This window comes from Motacilla alba, chromosome 3 (assembly GCF_015832195.1).
Source record: "Motacilla alba alba isolate MOTALB_02 chromosome 3, Motacilla_alba_V1.0_pri, whole genome shotgun sequence".
NCBI classification, from domain to species: domain Eukaryota; kingdom Metazoa; phylum Chordata; class Aves; order Passeriformes; family Motacillidae; genus Motacilla; species Motacilla alba.
Window position 1 is genome coordinate 25,620,200 of NC_052018.1, and position 16,830 is coordinate 25,637,029.

General features: G+C 36.9%; 1 protein-coding gene across 1 annotated transcript in view; it reads left to right on the plus strand.

The window, feature by feature from the left end:
• PRIM2 (DNA primase subunit 2) overlaps positions 1–16,830 on the plus strand; it is an 88,518-nt gene that overhangs the window by 34,906 nt on the left and 36,782 nt on the right. The window contains exon 7 of the mRNA XM_038132919.1: positions 16,670–16,737. Coding sequence (XP_037988847.1) covers positions 16,670–16,737 — 68 coding nt within the window. The remainder of the gene's footprint in view (positions 1–16,669; positions 16,738–16,830) is intronic.

Sequence of the window (16,830 nt, forward strand, 5' to 3'; positions counted from 1 at the left end):
AAAGCTCCTGTCCTGCTCAGTGCAGCGTGCTCTGCCAGCACTGCTGGCAAATCTGTGCAGAAGTTGTGTGAGGGTCATTGTGAGCACTTCTTTCAGGTGGACAACCTTTCCCCAGGCATGAATGCTATTACAAGCAGGAGAGGGATATGAGATATTTGAAAAAAAGAAATCCATTTTATTTTCTTTCATAATGTCCTTTGCCTTTGTGACAGTGTCTAGAAGCCACAGAGAGTGTCTCAGGGAAATAATCAGCTTTTGGTTTTGTGTGTTGGGTTTTTTTTTTATTTTTTATTTTTAAGATGTGGCTGACCACAGAAACATAATACTTTACATAATACTTTGTATAGTAAATGGTAACATACTCTTGTCAGACAAGTGATTACTCTGAGCTCAGGATTAGTTCTTCAGCTCTTTTCCTTACGTGTTTTTTTCCTGAATGTTGGGGAGCACTATTGAAATCAGTCACAGTCACCAAGATTTTCCGTGGTCACTGATGTGTGTTCCTTCAGCCACTTACATAGCAATAGCAAAAGCAACCACAGTGAGATCATGTGATGCTGTTGCTTAAACTTTTGGTACAAGTGTTGCAGTTTGTATTGAGTGTAGTTCACATCCAAGCAAACAGTAGTTTCAGTGTATGCCAGCAAAGTGCCCTGGCAGCAGAGAAGGTCAGCAGCAGCTTGGGCTGTACGGACAGAAGTGTGGCAGGTAGGTAGAGGGAACTGATTCCTCCTTTACACTTAATAGACCAATTTTGAATATTATGTCTAGTTTGGGGGCTCACAGCACAAGATGTTGATAAACTGGGGCAAGTTTTGTAAACTGTGTTTTCTACCTGTCTTTACTGGGGAAGTTGAACCTACTGGTCACCAGATTTTCAGCTCTTTTTTGGAAGAGCTGTTCTCCAGTGAGTTGGCCATCATCCTATACCATTCTGTTATATGTACAGGACTTCTCAGTTGTGCTTGGTGAATTTCAATTACAATTAGTCACCTGAATTTCTCCTGCTGCCAAGGAATATGGTTGTCACAACACTAGCCCAGGCAACACACGCAGTGTAGAACAGTCCAGGCTTGGCTTACTCAGGTTCAGTGTAAGTAGAATCCTTAGCTGCTTGCATTTTACAGTGAGCAGTTTGCTGGTTGCTATCACTCCAACCTTCCAACAGCTTTTCATCTATCTAATTTAACCTGGACTATAAAGTTGCAGCTTAAATATCCATTATCAAAAGTCTTGTCAAAGCCAAGGCAAATGACATCTGCTGTTCCTTACTCACAGATGTACTTGTTTTTGTGACAGAAGGCAACCATGTTGGTTAAAAACAAATTAATTATAAATGCATTTCAAGAATTCTAAGATCTGTGACTTTGCCAGGGTCTAGAGTGAGACTGCTTGGCCTGTTCCCCACTCATCCTTACTGCTCCATCAGAAGATGGATGGAGGACTTGCCTTTAAGTCATCAGGAGCCTCTCCTGATGAGAGTAGCCTTTCAGCAAAGGGGGAGAGTGGGTTCATAATTTCAGCTCTCAGTACCCTCAGGTACATCCTGTCAGATTTCACAGACTTGGCATTAGAGGACATTTCTTGCTAGATCTCTTACTGAATCCTGATCCTGCTTGGTAGTTCTTTGCTTCCATAAATAATCTTTATAAGGTGTAAATGTCTGGAAATTTATCAGTAAAGATGAGTGAAAAATGTGAAGGTTAGAATTGCTCTCAAACTTGCATTTGTCTCTAATTTGTGGTACTATTAGATGCTGAAATACTTTAAATCTAATTGATTTCTGTTTACTTTTGGAAATTTGGAAAGTCAATATGCAGTACTCCTTTTTTTTTTTTGTTCACTATATCCTGTCACTTAGCAAACATAATTAAACTATGCACTTTAAATATTACATGGAAATGCTATAGCAATTAAATTTCAGTGACCTCATAATTGGACTCAAAAGTTCCCTGTATTTGCAGGTTTCAAAAGGCAGAGCGTGGGAATTTCAAAATACTTTTGGATAATTTCTGTCAGTTTTCAAGTTAGGTTGTTTTGTCCTCTGAAGTCTTTTTTCAGCTCGTTAAAGTGAGCTCTGTGAATGCACTGTTTTCTGTGTTGGGCTCGAATTTAAGGCAACTTTCAGAAAACAAGCTCAAGCAACATATTAAAAATCAAATTCTTTGTATGAATTTTCTCTGCAGGCTGCTGCAGTTCCACAGCTTACATCCCAATTGGACATTTTTACCCACCCAGTGTGGAGTTTGGAGCGGCTTCCTCAGTTTGCTGTTTTGTGAGCTGACTCTCTTTACAAGCCGCGGTGGCAGGTTTAGTTCTGGTCAGCACACGGGTGATGCGGTGAGCTCTGGGAGCCTTCCTCTGAGCTTGCTGTGCCTTAGGCAGAGCCTGCCCGAGCGTTTTCCCTGCGGGGAACTCTGCGTTTTTTCCTGCAGGAAAGGGAAGCGCCGCGGGCGAGGCTGCGGCTGCAGTTGCCGGGCGCGGCCGGCGGAGGGCGCTGCGGCAGCGCCGAGCGGGCGCGCTGGGACGGCGTTGCCGAGGCCTCGGAGTGTTCGTCATCTGTAGCTCCATCTTTTACCTCTGGTGCTTTCAAAGTTTGCGGTGTCCTAGGCAATATTTTGTTTTGTCCATGATGTTAGGACTATACAGGTTAATCTTTCAGTCTTAGTATCAATTAAACCAAGTATCTGACCATAAATGAGCCATTACATTTTTCTTGTTTATTATGGTTGAGACTGCTTACCGTTGATTTCTATGGTCAATTCAGTGTTCTTATTTTCTTTCCCTAGTGTTTTAGTTAATTTTCTTCCTGATGTTATTGTATATTTACTAAATGGACATATGTTCCTTTTCTAATAATCTATGTTAAAAGCTTTTTGTCATCTTTAAAAGATGAGTGGTTCTTTCTGTCTGTTTATTTTTTACCAACTAATGTTGATCCTGGAAAATAATGCTATCTGGATTTACCAAAAAAAGCAGAAAACTGTTACTACTTAGTTGGATACTCATTTGTTTCGAAAACTGCTTCTGTTTGCCTGTCTTTTCAGCTTTCTGAGGTCATTGCTTGAGCATTTTCTCTCAAGTCCTCTATAACCTGAAAGACTGCAGATGTATCATCATCAGTGGACAGCTGGCTGTAAAAGTCATCCTGTGTTCAGAGCATTGTTTTTTGCTTCAGTGTGGTTATATTGATCACACCTAACCTTAATATGACCAGTATTCTAGTTTAAGATCTCTGTGTTTGATCTTTTCTTGCAAATATTGCGTATTGGATCTCCATAGATATCGTTTTACCAGCTGGATATTGAGAACATTGTCCTGCATTCAATATTGTAAGAAGAGCACAGTCTATTCCTGTTACTCTGGGCCACAGTGGCACAGGGGTTCAGTCACAGATTTTTATTCTTGTCAGGTATGAAATTATGTGTCACGTTCCTTGTAGAAAAATACATATTCCAGGTTTTAGCTAATATCTCAAGATTATGTCTAAAACTTTTCAAGGAGATGATGTAGCATCTTACAATCTTGTTCGTCCCAGACTTGTGTTCTAGTTGAATTCTCTTCATTGTCAGATGTAGCTTATGTTGAGTTGTGTGTTTCCTGCCTGGCAACAAAGGCAAGCTTAAAAAAACCAAACCACGATTCTACTATAGGCTGCAATAAAAGTAAATAAACAAGCCATGTTTGTAGAGCCACAGCCTTAAAAAATGGTTATACTAGTTGGTAACTGTGCAGCTTACTGCAGAGATAACAAAATTAGTGACACGTGGCTCTATTACCTTTCACAGTATATCTGTGTTATGCCAAGCTATGACTGAGAAGTAGATGAAAGTGGCAACAGGGTACCATGCTAACATGATGATTTTATCCTTAGGGCTTGTGGTGGTATCTCTAGTAAAAGCTCTGTGTGTTTAGCTCACGTGGAGGTATGTACATTCTGAAAATCATTCTACATAATATGGCTTTTCTGCATGTGAACTTTAATATAGTGCAAGCATAGTTCAGATTTGCTTCTACTTCAGCTCATGTCTACCTGATTTAAATGGCAATATAAATTTAGGTTGTCTCACACATCAGGAACTAGCTGAAACCCTGTTACTGTCTATGTTCTAGCTGGTAAACCAATGAAGAAATAGAGGATTGAGTAAAAAAATATATCAGTTTGGAATGCTTCTGCAGTTGTCTGCTCTAGCAGCAAGATAAAGCAATAAAATAGCTTTGAAAAACATTTGACACATTTTCTGACATAATTTCTCTGTCAGCAACGATTCCTATATAGCTCAGTTTTGCTGTTTTCCTCCTGTAACAACATTTCCTCCTGCAGTCTGCAATAGTCTTTCTCAAAATAATAAAACTAATAAGAGGCATAGTACTTCCTGAGTAGTAGAGATCTGACTTTATAAATCCTAACCCTGTTAGTGATATCTTCACAATAAAAATTCTTTTCTGTCTTTTCCTGGCCTTGCCATTTTAAGCCTTGTTTGTGAAGTTTCAGTCAGAATAGCACTGCTGTATACACTTGTGTACTGTGTTGAATTTAAAATATAGTTTAATCAACTCTTATGAGCTGGTTATGCAGCATTAAATTGGTAGGCCCCACAAGTGTTTAGAAACAGGCACCTGTTTAAAAAAGCACAGATAGGTGAAGATACTTTGAGCGCTTGTAAAGATTTTTTTCATGCCTCTTGCTGACCATGGACCCATGAAACTGCAGGTCTGTAATGAAGAAGAACAGTGTCAGATATACTTACATACTTTTATTTTAAAAAAGATTTTATTTATCTGCAAGATGAAGTTAAAGATCTTTGGTATATGAAGTGATTCTAAACCAACCCTAAAACTACACTGTATGACTTAAAACAAGTATTCTAAGTTGCTCAAGCTAGTCCTAATAAATGATATTTTTCTTACAAAAAATGTTAATGGCTATTTGTTGGTGTATCTTACAGTGCATTTAAATGCTTATAATGACTAATTAATGGAGTTTTTAATATATATGTGTGTATATATACAAATATAATATTTTTATTCTTGTGTTTTATAATTTAAAATTTGAATCAAAAGAATATGTAATTTTAGGAAAATAAAACAGACCTATCAGTGTTGTCACTGAGTTTAGAACGCTGTTAAGTAAAGTAGAAGATACGTGTCACTGATGTGGTTGGACAGTCATTATGGAGAAGACATATTCACTTGGTGTTTGAATATTGAAGTTCTGGATGTGTGTGTCATTCCTTAAGCAAGATTTGCCTCGTTAATGAACCAAGGTGAATGGTGAGAATGGTTTATGTTTTTGTTGGCTTATTTTACCTTTTCACATTACCCATCAGTCCTGAGTACTTTTCTCAAAAAGGGTAAGGATTTACTCAGTCTTTGTTATATCAACTAAGTCATTAAAAAGTCTTAGGAACACATAAGGAAGATTAAATCCAAACAGATTATTTCAAACAACCATTCCAACCTAGTTCATTCTGTGAACTTAAAGTTTATGGGGTTTTGAAAGAGATTCCGGGGGGGGTGTTTGTGCATAATAGACTGTTATGTAAAGCTCTTTTTGTTTTGAGTGGAGGGGTTTGTTTGGTTTTCTGGTGAGTGTGTTTAAGTGTACTTGGTAAACCATTAGGACTATATGAAAATTATAGTTGCATTTTCATTGAAAACACATGTAGGAATTGACAATCTTGTTACTGATTATTTGATGGTATGCAAAAATGAAGCATGCTATTTTAAACATCTTTGCTGTGTTTTGGTTCAAAAAGAGCTTGAGATATTTTAGGATTTGAAATATAATGTGTGAGTTAAGCAATGATGTTTTATGGAGACTGTCTTGATTTTTATTTTAAATTTTGTGGCGTCTAGACTTGACTGTTTAGCCTGGTATAACTTGTGTTCTATCCCCTGTTTCTACCCAGAAGCCCTAATGGAGTTCTGTGACTTTCCTTGCGTGTTGCTTTTGATCTCTGATCTCTTTTGGTCTCTTTGATACTTGTTTGGTGCAAGGTTGGCACATCTTGCTATCCAGTTGTATTTCCATAGTGGTAATAGTCTTGAAAAATATTGATCTGGCCTATGGTAGCTTCACACTGTTGAAAAGTGCTTTAGCAATGGTCAGCTCAAGAGCAAGGCAAATGTTCCCACACAATATCACTATGTGCTGTAAAAGGGGCCTAGTTTGCTGAAAATTGTGATCCTTGTCTTTATCCAAGCTTCAGACTGTCTCAGGCAAACAAAATTACATAGTCCATGTACGCATTGCCTTCTTCATCTGGAGTACTTTATAGATATAACATTCAGTGAAGAACAGCTGAAGTGGCAGTGGATGTCAGAGACAGAGCTGAAGTGGCTCTTTCTGAAAATAAGAAGTATTTGGCCTTACTTGGCAGAAAACAGCTTCTTGATAGATATTACAGAAGAGCTGGTCATCTTTAATACTGCTTCACTGGTAGTAAATGTTCTGTGGTTTTTGTTCATATATCGATTATATAATTGAAAAATATAGTAAAAGATAAATAATTGGCTAATTAAAACCTAAGAAATACAGCTGAAAAATCTGCATGACAATTTAGTGTGTCTTTTAGAGCACACGGTTAACAACATTGCAATCTCTTAGAACACTGCACGCTGGTTTTGATTTACTCTCTTCATTTTCCTTTCACCTTACACCACTTGGTAGGGCTGGGTAATGAAATTGGGCATACAGGAGTGAAACTGAGCTTGGGAAGAAGAGGAGGGTCACAGCAAGGTTGTGGTTTGGTTTTTTGTTTTTGTTTCCCAGCACCCAAATCTATTTTTATTGTCAATACATGAGCATTTCCCCAGGTTGAGTCTGTTTTGCCCGTAATGGCAATTAATAAGTAATTCCTGGACTTATAGATGTATTTTCTCCCACCTTCATGTTGAGGAAGGGAAGTGTGTGAATGGCTGGGTGGGAGTTTGGTGCTTAGCCAAGGTCTGCCCACCAAATGGTTCTATGCCCAGCTCTCACATTCTTTGAAGAAAAGAGAGTTACATCAAACAAATCTCCTCTTGTCAAGCTGTGGCTGGTACCATGGACTGAGCAGGGCACTCCCAGTAAGGTCAGGTCTTGGCTGGTGGCTTAGCTTCTATGCATAGTGGTTCCCTCTTGGCCTCAGCCTCGTGCAGTGTTCAGTGTTCATGGGTGAGTCACCTCCTGCTATTCAGGGCTATTATTTTTTATTTATTTGTTGCATTCTAATATAGGCACTTGGCATAAGCTGTCAGTGACCTCCTTGGTGATGTTGTCTCTTTGACCTTGTCTGTATCTAAAGCCCACCTGCTGTTGTTACTTGAGGTGCTGTCATTGTTCTGCATTTTGGCCCAAGTGTAAGAATGCAAAGCTCTTATGAGTTCGTCCATTCTTCTTGTTTTTGTCCCACCCTTACCTAAACCATTTGAAGAAGGTAGATGTTGTTCTTCGGGCAAGCTTACACCAGTCATCTGTCCTTTCCTCATTTTACCAGTGTATACTGGTATCATCTAAAGAGCTAGAGCTGGACAAATGTAGTCAAATTCTTATCTTCTGAGTGACGCTTCCAAGCACACTTGGACACTACACAGTTGTTTCTGTCACTTCTTGAAGGCATTAGGAACAGAAAGTTTGAATAAAGGAAAATAAGGATGTCTTGTTGCATGTGTTCTTCTATTTTGACTTCATGAATTGACCTTAAAGAAAATAGATAATATTTTAGATAAATAATTTCTCATTTAACTTTGCTTTCTAAAACAATATTCTATATAGGCTGAGGAGTGACTGTGGTTGCTCTGGCATTTTGTGGGAATTGTTTTCTGCTTTTTCCTAACCTCTTCCATTATCTCTTGCGCATAGATGAAAACAATATGATTTTCCCAGCCTTGGTAACCTTATTGTCCCTGATAATTTTCCTCCTGCTGGAGTATTCTGCACAGGCTTAGCCATGGTAAAGTCACAAGTTGTGTGAAAAGAAGCTAATTTTCTTAAGCAAAATGGACTTTAAGCTTTGGAGCCATTTTGGTGTCCAAGGGTTATGCCAAACCAATCTGCAAAAAAATTATTTAAAAAATTACTCTCATTGGTAAGTGATGTTTTAATTTTTATTTGCTGTTGCTGTCTTGATAAACTACCCAGAATATGACTGGTATGATATGTATTTGGATCCAGTAATTTCTAACTTTTAATTGTGTGTAGACCTTACTTGTTTTATACTATATTTAACAATGTCTTTGCTGAACTATGTAGAAAGTAGCTTTTTATGTACTTTATGTATGCTTTCTCTACACGGGTTATTTTCTGTTATGAGAGCGTGCTGCAAGTAATTGTGAGCAGCTTAGAGATCCTTTAGGGCTTTATAATTACTCAGCAGCCATAGTGAAACAGATTTGATGCTAGCAGCAAGAGTTCCTTGGCTAATATAAATACTTGAACTACTGATTACAGCCTCTGATCCTCTGCCAGTAGTAATTACATCCTCTATTTCTCTGCCCTGAGGGTGCTGAACTGGTGTGGCTCAGGAGAAACCAAACTTCTGCAGTCTGTTGCCAGACACTTGGCCAATGCCATTGGATATTTTCATGGCTCCCAATGGATCATAAACTGTGGTTTGAAGAATGTTAGAGTGATACAAGAGTACAAAGGACATTTGGTAATAGGTTTTTCTTAACAATATGTTCTTGCTTCAGCAAATGGATACCAGATATGTTCAAAGACTAATGTTAGGAGAGTACATTCTTCATAAAAACTCTTTTTTAGTACTTCCTGTATTTGAAGGCAGTACTGTAAAGTAGCTTACCATACCTTCTGAAATGCACTTGCAGTACCTGATGTAGTATTTATTTGGGTTGGTTTTCCTTTGCACATTCATCTGGCTTCAAACAACTTATGACTTTCAATCCTGTACTTTTGGTTGCTGGACTCCATAGTCTTTTGGTGCCCGTTTTTTTTGTGTGTGGAGTTCTTGAGGTGGCCAGCAATGTCTTCACAGTGTGTGTGTATGAGAAGTACATGGTCAGCCTGGCTGGGGTCAGGAGCTGGGAAGGAGAACATCCCTGGGGCTTGATGCCATCAGCTTCAGCTTCTCTTCAGCAGCTTGCTGTGTGCACTTCTGCTCTGAAAGGCACTGAGACACAGGCCTTCATAAGGGTCAAATGGAGGTCCCACTTCCATAGTTAAGTTCTAAGGCAGCAATATTTCTGTTTTATAAATAAGTAGCTATTTTGAAGGCTTGCTTTTCTGCTTTGTGAAATTTACTCCCGGGGGAAGTGGTTTTATGTGTATTTGTTTTTTCGGAACATTTGTAATAATTGTAAATGCAAATAATAATTAAAAAAAAAGCTTAGAGCATTGCATGTCATTGGAGTTGCTAATAGTTTTCTTTGAAACAAGTGTCCTTTTCTGTTTTGGAAAGAAAAGACTTTAATTCTTACTTAGGTCTGAGAAATTGTTACTGGCAATTGAGAATTGAAATGAAGTAAAATGTAGGAAAATGATGATAAGCAGGCTCAGATTAATGCTGGGTTTTAGCCATATGAAATTTGAGTGCCTGTCCTGTTTTTAGCTCTACTCACTAAAGATAAGAATGTAATCACTGGTGCTTGAACATATGGGAAACTGGCGCTTAAAACTCTGTCAAAGGCTGGCAAGATTTGATTTTGCTTCTTAATAAGAGATAATCAATATTTTAAAACATGCACAAATGAGCAAAAGTGTTCTAAATACCTTTTGCTTTTAAAAGGTGGATATTTTCCCAAGTTTTAGCACCAAAACAATTATTTTCAAGCAGTACCATATATTGAGAGAATTAAACAGTTGAAATTCAAATGCTGCCTTCTGAGTTTTGAAATTAAGAGATTGGTGTCATGCGGGCTGTTGTAATAAAATCTTTTCTATGTTGTTTGTTTCTAAAGATCAGGTATGGAATTCCTAAGGATTATTTAAACTTACTTGAAATAGTATAGTAAATTTGTCAAGGGAAAAAGGTAAATATATGGAGATTTGAGAAGCTCATTAAACACAGAAAAATGTTTTGTAATAGTATCCTTTTTGCCTAGATGTTAGTGTCTCTATCTTATTGTTTAAGGACTGAATTAAGAGCAGAGCCTTGATAGGAGTCAACTTCAGGAATTACTCCTGGTCTTTAGGAACAAGTGATTTAAAGATATTTTAAAAATAATTTTTTATTGAAGGAAATTTAAGAGTAAAATGATCTTGTTTCAAAAAAAAAAAATCCCTTTATTTTTCATCCTCCTGAAAAAGGGCTTGACAATCTTGTTAGAATTTGTTAGGAAAACCTTGAGTAACTAGAGAGATGGAGAGAGAAGAATGGAAACTCTTATATGTAAAACAGGAAGGCTTAGTAGTTCAGAAATATTTGATACTGTACTGTGGACTGTATTATGTATTTGATTTTCAGCAGGTTACCCAGGGAGATTGCAGAGTCCCCATCCTTGGAGATATTCAAACCCTGCCTGGACAGTCCTGGTCAGACAGCTCTAGATGCCCCCCCTTGATCTGAGGGCTTGGACCAAATGATCTTCAGAGGTGTATTCAAACCTCAGCCACATTGTGAATCACAGTTGTTGAAAACCAAATGCACGATACATAATACAGACAGTCTTTCTTGGTGTTCAGATGGGATCTTCTGTGTTTCCGTTTGTTGTCCACATTTCATGTAGTCCTGTCACTGGTCCCCCATGGAAAGAGCCCAGCTCTGTCCTATTTGCACCTTCCATTCAGATGCTTATATGCGTTGGTAGACTCCTCCAGAGCCTTCTTTCCTCCATGCTGAACAGTTCCAACTCTCCCAGCCTTTCCTCATAGCAGATGCTCATCTGTGTGGCCCTGTGCTGGTCTTTCTCTGGTATGTCCATCTCTCTTTTTAGAGGGGAGCCTAGAGCTTGGACACATAATTGATTCCCAGCAGTAAAATCCTATTACTAATAAAATCTTAAATATCTCTTCTGAAGTTCTGTAATAAAACTGATTCATAGTACCCGATTTTTATGCAGTAGCAGACTTTGATTTCCTGTAGTGCATAGGGCTTTAGTAATAGGGTTTGTAAAGATGAAACACGTAAGAGTTTTGAACTGAAGGGTTTTATGAAGGCATACATTGATGAAGCCCTGTAGTAGTATGATGACTATGGAAAATGAGCTTTTAATCAAGTATATTGGATGGGTATATAGAGAGTTGTTTCTTCTCTTTTTGATGATATAGCCTTCAGCATCAGAGGACTTTTGCTAGTGTGGTTGTTCTTAAAGCAGTTTTGGAGCACAGTGCTAGACTGATGAGGTCTGTGATGGGAAACACCTTCCATGGTTTGTGACAGTGACTTTGAGGGTCTTTAATAATTTTTCATACGTTCTAACCAATTGCTTCTTGTGTGATATTGGCTAGTAGCTTCTACCACAATGAAAATATTTTGGCTTTCTTACTTTCCTTCTCACAAATGAAGTGCAAGGGGCAGGGTGTGTGTGTGAAACGTGAAAATCATAACTTTAAGACCCTGGGGAAATCACTGCTGTCTGAGTTACCTTCTCCCACATCAGTAATGCTCCATGGATGCAAGTTAATTAAAGCATCATGGTACTGTTGAACTGAGGAATACATTCCAGGTTACTTTAGAGTACTGCTATCACCATTTAGTCTGTGAACCTGGGAGAAGGACTGGAAAAGCAACAAACTGTTCATGAATAATGCTAGAAGAAGAAACAAAAAATCTGCATGCAGCCAAAGAATAGTAAGCAGTAATGAAGAGATGAAGAACTGTTTGCATGAATCAGAAGTTCATGGTGAAATAAAATGAAATGAAAAGAAATTATCTCATTTTCCATGCTTGCTGCAAAGGCGAGTGTTTCAGTACACTGTTTATTTGGTTTGAAAATAACTAGGTATCTGGAAGTTGATACAAAAAAAGGACTCAGGACTAAATTAAAAGCTGAGAAAGCTCTCTGTGAAGGCCAAGTCAGTGGTGAACAGTTGATGAAAACACTGAAGAGCGTTCACAACTATGGGAAGCAGTATTATTTAACAGAAGATTTGGATTTTTCTGACAAGATAGCTTCTTAAGTGTCTTCTTCAATCTACATATAATTGAAGCCTGAAATACAATATGCACTATTGTAAGAAAGATGGAATCAATAACTTATTTTGGGGGGAAAATATCTAATGAGCATCTTCATAACTGTCAACTTCTGCTTTATTTTAGTATGCAAAAAAGTACAAGAGATGACTTCATTTACATGCTGTCACCCTCACATGCAAGTGAAATGATTATATGCACAAGTAATAATGCTGCAAAACCCAGCAACAGTTGCTTTGGCAATTAAACAAGGTTTAATGATTGAAAAATTTTGCTTTAAAGACTAAATATGAGACTCTAATCCAGGTGTTATTTATACCTCAGTGTGAATATGAAAGCCTAGACATTTCCAAATGGGAAAAAGAAATCAATTACTTTCAGAAGCAAGTGCCTCAGGAAAACATTAATTATTATTCTGAGTGCATTTGACAAATGCTGAACTGGAATTAGTGGACTTTGGTTTCTTCAGAATTCCTAAAGCATTAGGTAAATATCTCGGACATGCTGGCAAGGACACTTTTCACAACTCTTAATTTGTTTCTTCTCTTACGGAAAATTTTTCATTTGACAGCTTGAATTAACTGGCAAAATGAAAAGAAGACATTATATATGTAATATTTATAATTTAGAATATATTTTACAACATGATTTCTATTTTGTTATACTTGTATATAGGTTTTAAATGTTCAGATATAGCATCTAAGCAACATTGTAACTACTGTGCCCTGCCTTTTAGAGTCCAATAAGAAAATGAGGGTCCTAATAATATAACTTTAATTCTTTTGTTTGTTTGTTTTTAAATAAGTTAGTTGCTGCCTTTGATTTGCTTTCCTTAAACATAGAAGGCCACTTAGTGTTCTGTGTGATTTTCTTTTGGCTGGCTTGTGTTACTGTGAACAGGGGGGGTGTGTGAGAAGTTTGGTGGGGAGTTTTATGTAATCAAATAACAAAACAAAAGCAAACCCACAAAACCAAGTTCAGCCTTACATTGACACTCAAATCATCTGCTAGGGATTCAAGAGGGAAATTTTTTCCTGTTCTTTAGAAATATCAGAGTTGTTATATTTGTACTAAAAGCCCAGTAATGCTAGTCTGTATTATTTATTTCCTTTCTTTCATAAATTTGGTGGTACTAGATGGAAATAATCTAAATGCTTTATGTATTGAATTATATTGACCAATTAAAAAGAAAAGTTTCATAATGTTTTGTAGAATGTTATTTGCTGTTATATAGGTTGTGTGTTGTGGAGTAGATGTAACATTAATTGTTTGGTGTATTTTTATTGAGCATATTTCAGTGTTAAGTGCTGCTGAAATAACTTTTAATAGCTGAAGAAGCCTTAGCAAAAATTACTTATTAATTTTGTACAGTGCTTGAGATTTGTAAGATGCTGTGAAAGGTTAAATCCCAACTTTTTTCAAAAGAAAATTGATCAGTGTTAAAATGTCAACTGTCTAGGTACAGCAGCATACTGGCATGCAAACACTGCTCTCTCGTTCCAGGTTCCCCAGCTGCATAGCATTTGCATTGTGACATTTTCTAACAACATTAGCACCATAGCTGATGTTTCAAAATCAATCAGTTTCTGTTGGTATGAGACAGCCTGCAGCCTAGTTGGATGTTGGAGGTGTTTCTGTGGAGCATAATTAAATTGAATTCTTGGGTTCTGGCAATGTCTGCATCTCATGACTTCTTAGTGCAAAATCATACAAACCAGGTAATATAATTCTGAAATGTCTTTTAAAAAATAAATTAGGGCAAACCAAAGTAATAATAAGGCTTTTTCAGAAGTACAAAACCTTTCTAGACATTGAGTCTGAAATTTAATCTAAAGCAAGTATTTTGGTGCCTGGTGCATTAAAATGCCTTACTGGAGAATTCATATCTTTTAATACTACATTTTAGAGAATAGCCAGCTAAAATTCAAACTTTGTTTTAAAGTTTTAGAGTTCCTATTCATCAACAGTGCTTCTAATCAGGGAGAAATGCATTAAGAAGTCTTTTGCAACTATTACTTCCTCTATTTAGGCTGAATTCTAGAATAAAATGTACATGAAAACTATTTTTTGTTGCTAAAGGCAGATTGCAATGGAAAAGAGATTTTACATGAATGATTTATGTTTCAAATGTCATTGTATGGTAGAGTTTCCATTTTTATATAGAGGCATGGCCTTATATATGGACTCATGGACTCTGTGTAAAGTGGAACTGAGACTTAAAGGCCTGCTATTTATTCTAATCTTGCTGGATATTTGCAGAATCAATGTTCTAGACCAGGTTGGATGGGGCTCTAGTCTAGTGAAAGGTATCACTGCCCATGACAGAGAGTTTGGAGCTAGATGAGCTTTGAGGCCCTTTCCAGCCCAAACTGTCCTGTGATTCTGTGTTGATCCTATAAATATGTAAAGAGTACTCTGAGATGTGTGTAGAGTATCTATAACAATATAGTAAATATTATGACACAGTCTTTGAGAAGAACTAAAATGTTTCTACAGCATTATTTTTAACCTGTTCTCTATCTTAAAATGGGAATGAGGAGCAGAAAGTTTTCCAAGGCTTTTGTAGCATGTCCTGAAGATTGTTTTTTCTTTTGATCAAATGTGTACTCCAGAAGGATAGCTAATGTAGATAAACTAGGGTTAAGGACAAAAATCTGGAATTAAGGTAAAAACTTTTACAGAAAGCATCTTACTGTCTTCTTTTGTTTCTCAGTTACTCCTGGTGAAGGGGGAAAGCTGGGATCTGTTATTCTGACTTTCAGATATGGCATGGCTACAGTAAACTCAATTAAAAAAAACATATATAGTTTGATTACATAAAATTTGATATTCTGTTAGATTGACTACATTTAGAAAACATCTTAAAATGCTGGCCAAACAGATCTTTGAATAAAGTTTGTCTAGTATTAATGAGTTAGTTGGAACAAGTGTAGTGCCTATTAATGTTAAATAGCTATCGCTAAAGGCAGTCTCTGTTTCAAAAAGTTCAAGAGAAAGACCTGAATAGGTAAAGTAGTGCTGGATTAGTAGAGCAAAAAGTAATTTTATTTCATTCCACTAAAGATAATTTCTAATTGTATACCATTCCTCTAGATGAGATACTGCTGCAGGTACTACTATGATGTTATATTTTACTCATATCTTTGTTTCCATGTTTATGGAAAGAAGCTTCTACCTTCTTTCCCTCTTGCACTTGGCCACTGTGCAGGCTCATACTCAACTGGGTGATGCATTTAATGGGAACAAATAGCCCATAGTGCGTTTGTTGGGCACAGATGGGTCAGGCAGTAAGTTGGGACAGGCCCTGCAGAGAGACCTTGACAAATTAGAGGGCTGGGCGGTCACCAGCCATGAAATTTAACAAGGGAAAGTGCACCTGGGATGGGGCAACCCTGGTTGTGTGCATTGACTGGGGATGAGAGGCTGGAGAGCAGCGCTGTGGAATGGGACTTGGAGGTTCTGGATGACTGAAAGTCAAATCTGACTCCTCTCCTTTACTTGGTGGATGGTGCTGTGAGCTTGCAGTGCACGTTTCAAATTTCGTCCCAGTCTGACTTCTGCCCAGCAGCAAAGGCTGTGAAATGGATGGAATGGGTGGTCTTTCAGGAGTACAGATTTCTAATTAGTATGTATAATAATTTGATTAATTAATACTGCATGCTGTTTTTGAGTTTCCTGTAAAATACTTAAGACCTTGATGCTTATTTATACAGTGTGAAATATCTTGAAATTTCTACTTTGTTCAGAGGTAGTTTTCAAAATGCAGCCTAAGAAACATGGCAGCCACAGAATCATGAAATGCATGTTTATGTTCAGTATTTTAAGTTAGATGTATCTCAGAATTATCCAAAGTGCTATATTTGTAGCTTTTATAGGTGAAGGTGGCGACCTTATATACAAATACTAAGCAAATCTAATACATGTATTTTTCCAGTTATTTTAGTTAATACACCAATTAACTAATATAGTACAGTAGTCTGATATGTATTTGATCTGTAGATTGATATGTATTTGATCTGTAGTTGATCTGTAGATTGCTAGGTTTATTTTTGCAGAAAAAGTTGAATGGTTTAACAAGTCATATGAGTTAGAATGAAAAAATATTTTAGAACAATCAAATTGCAAAATATGTTATGCCAATTTAAAAGGAAACAGTGTACACAGAGGCATGTTTATATAAAAGTCCCATAGTGCTAAATACTATGTAAATTGCTTTTATATAAATGTAAATTATATATAATTTGGCTTCATGAATTATATTTACATTGGTAGAAGGCTGTCTAGGCACAACATCACTTCTAGTTCAAATATGCTTGGAAAAACGTATACCACTTACAATGATGTCTTGCTATTTAATTCTAATAGCATTGTAATTTTAGAAAAATGATTTTTCACTGTTTGTTAACTTGTAAATATTTCTGCTAGCTTGAGATTCTGGAAGGCTGTGCTTAATTATTTTTAATAGGAGAAATTATTTCTTATCCAATGTTGTATAAAGTTGTAACAATGCAGTGTGACTTCTAACATAATTCTTGCCTTGTGCTATCAATTTTTTTAAGCTAATATTTTATTAATTGTACTCATTTTTTTCCCAGCTGACAGCACGATCACTACCTTCCATACAGTCCGATGAGAGACTTCAACCTTTGCTTAATCATCTCAGGTAGTATAAAGTGAAAGCATAACTATATTCCTTCATACAGATTAAAGTAATGGTTTTGGTAGAATGCCTTAGGTACAGGTTTTTTACAGACCT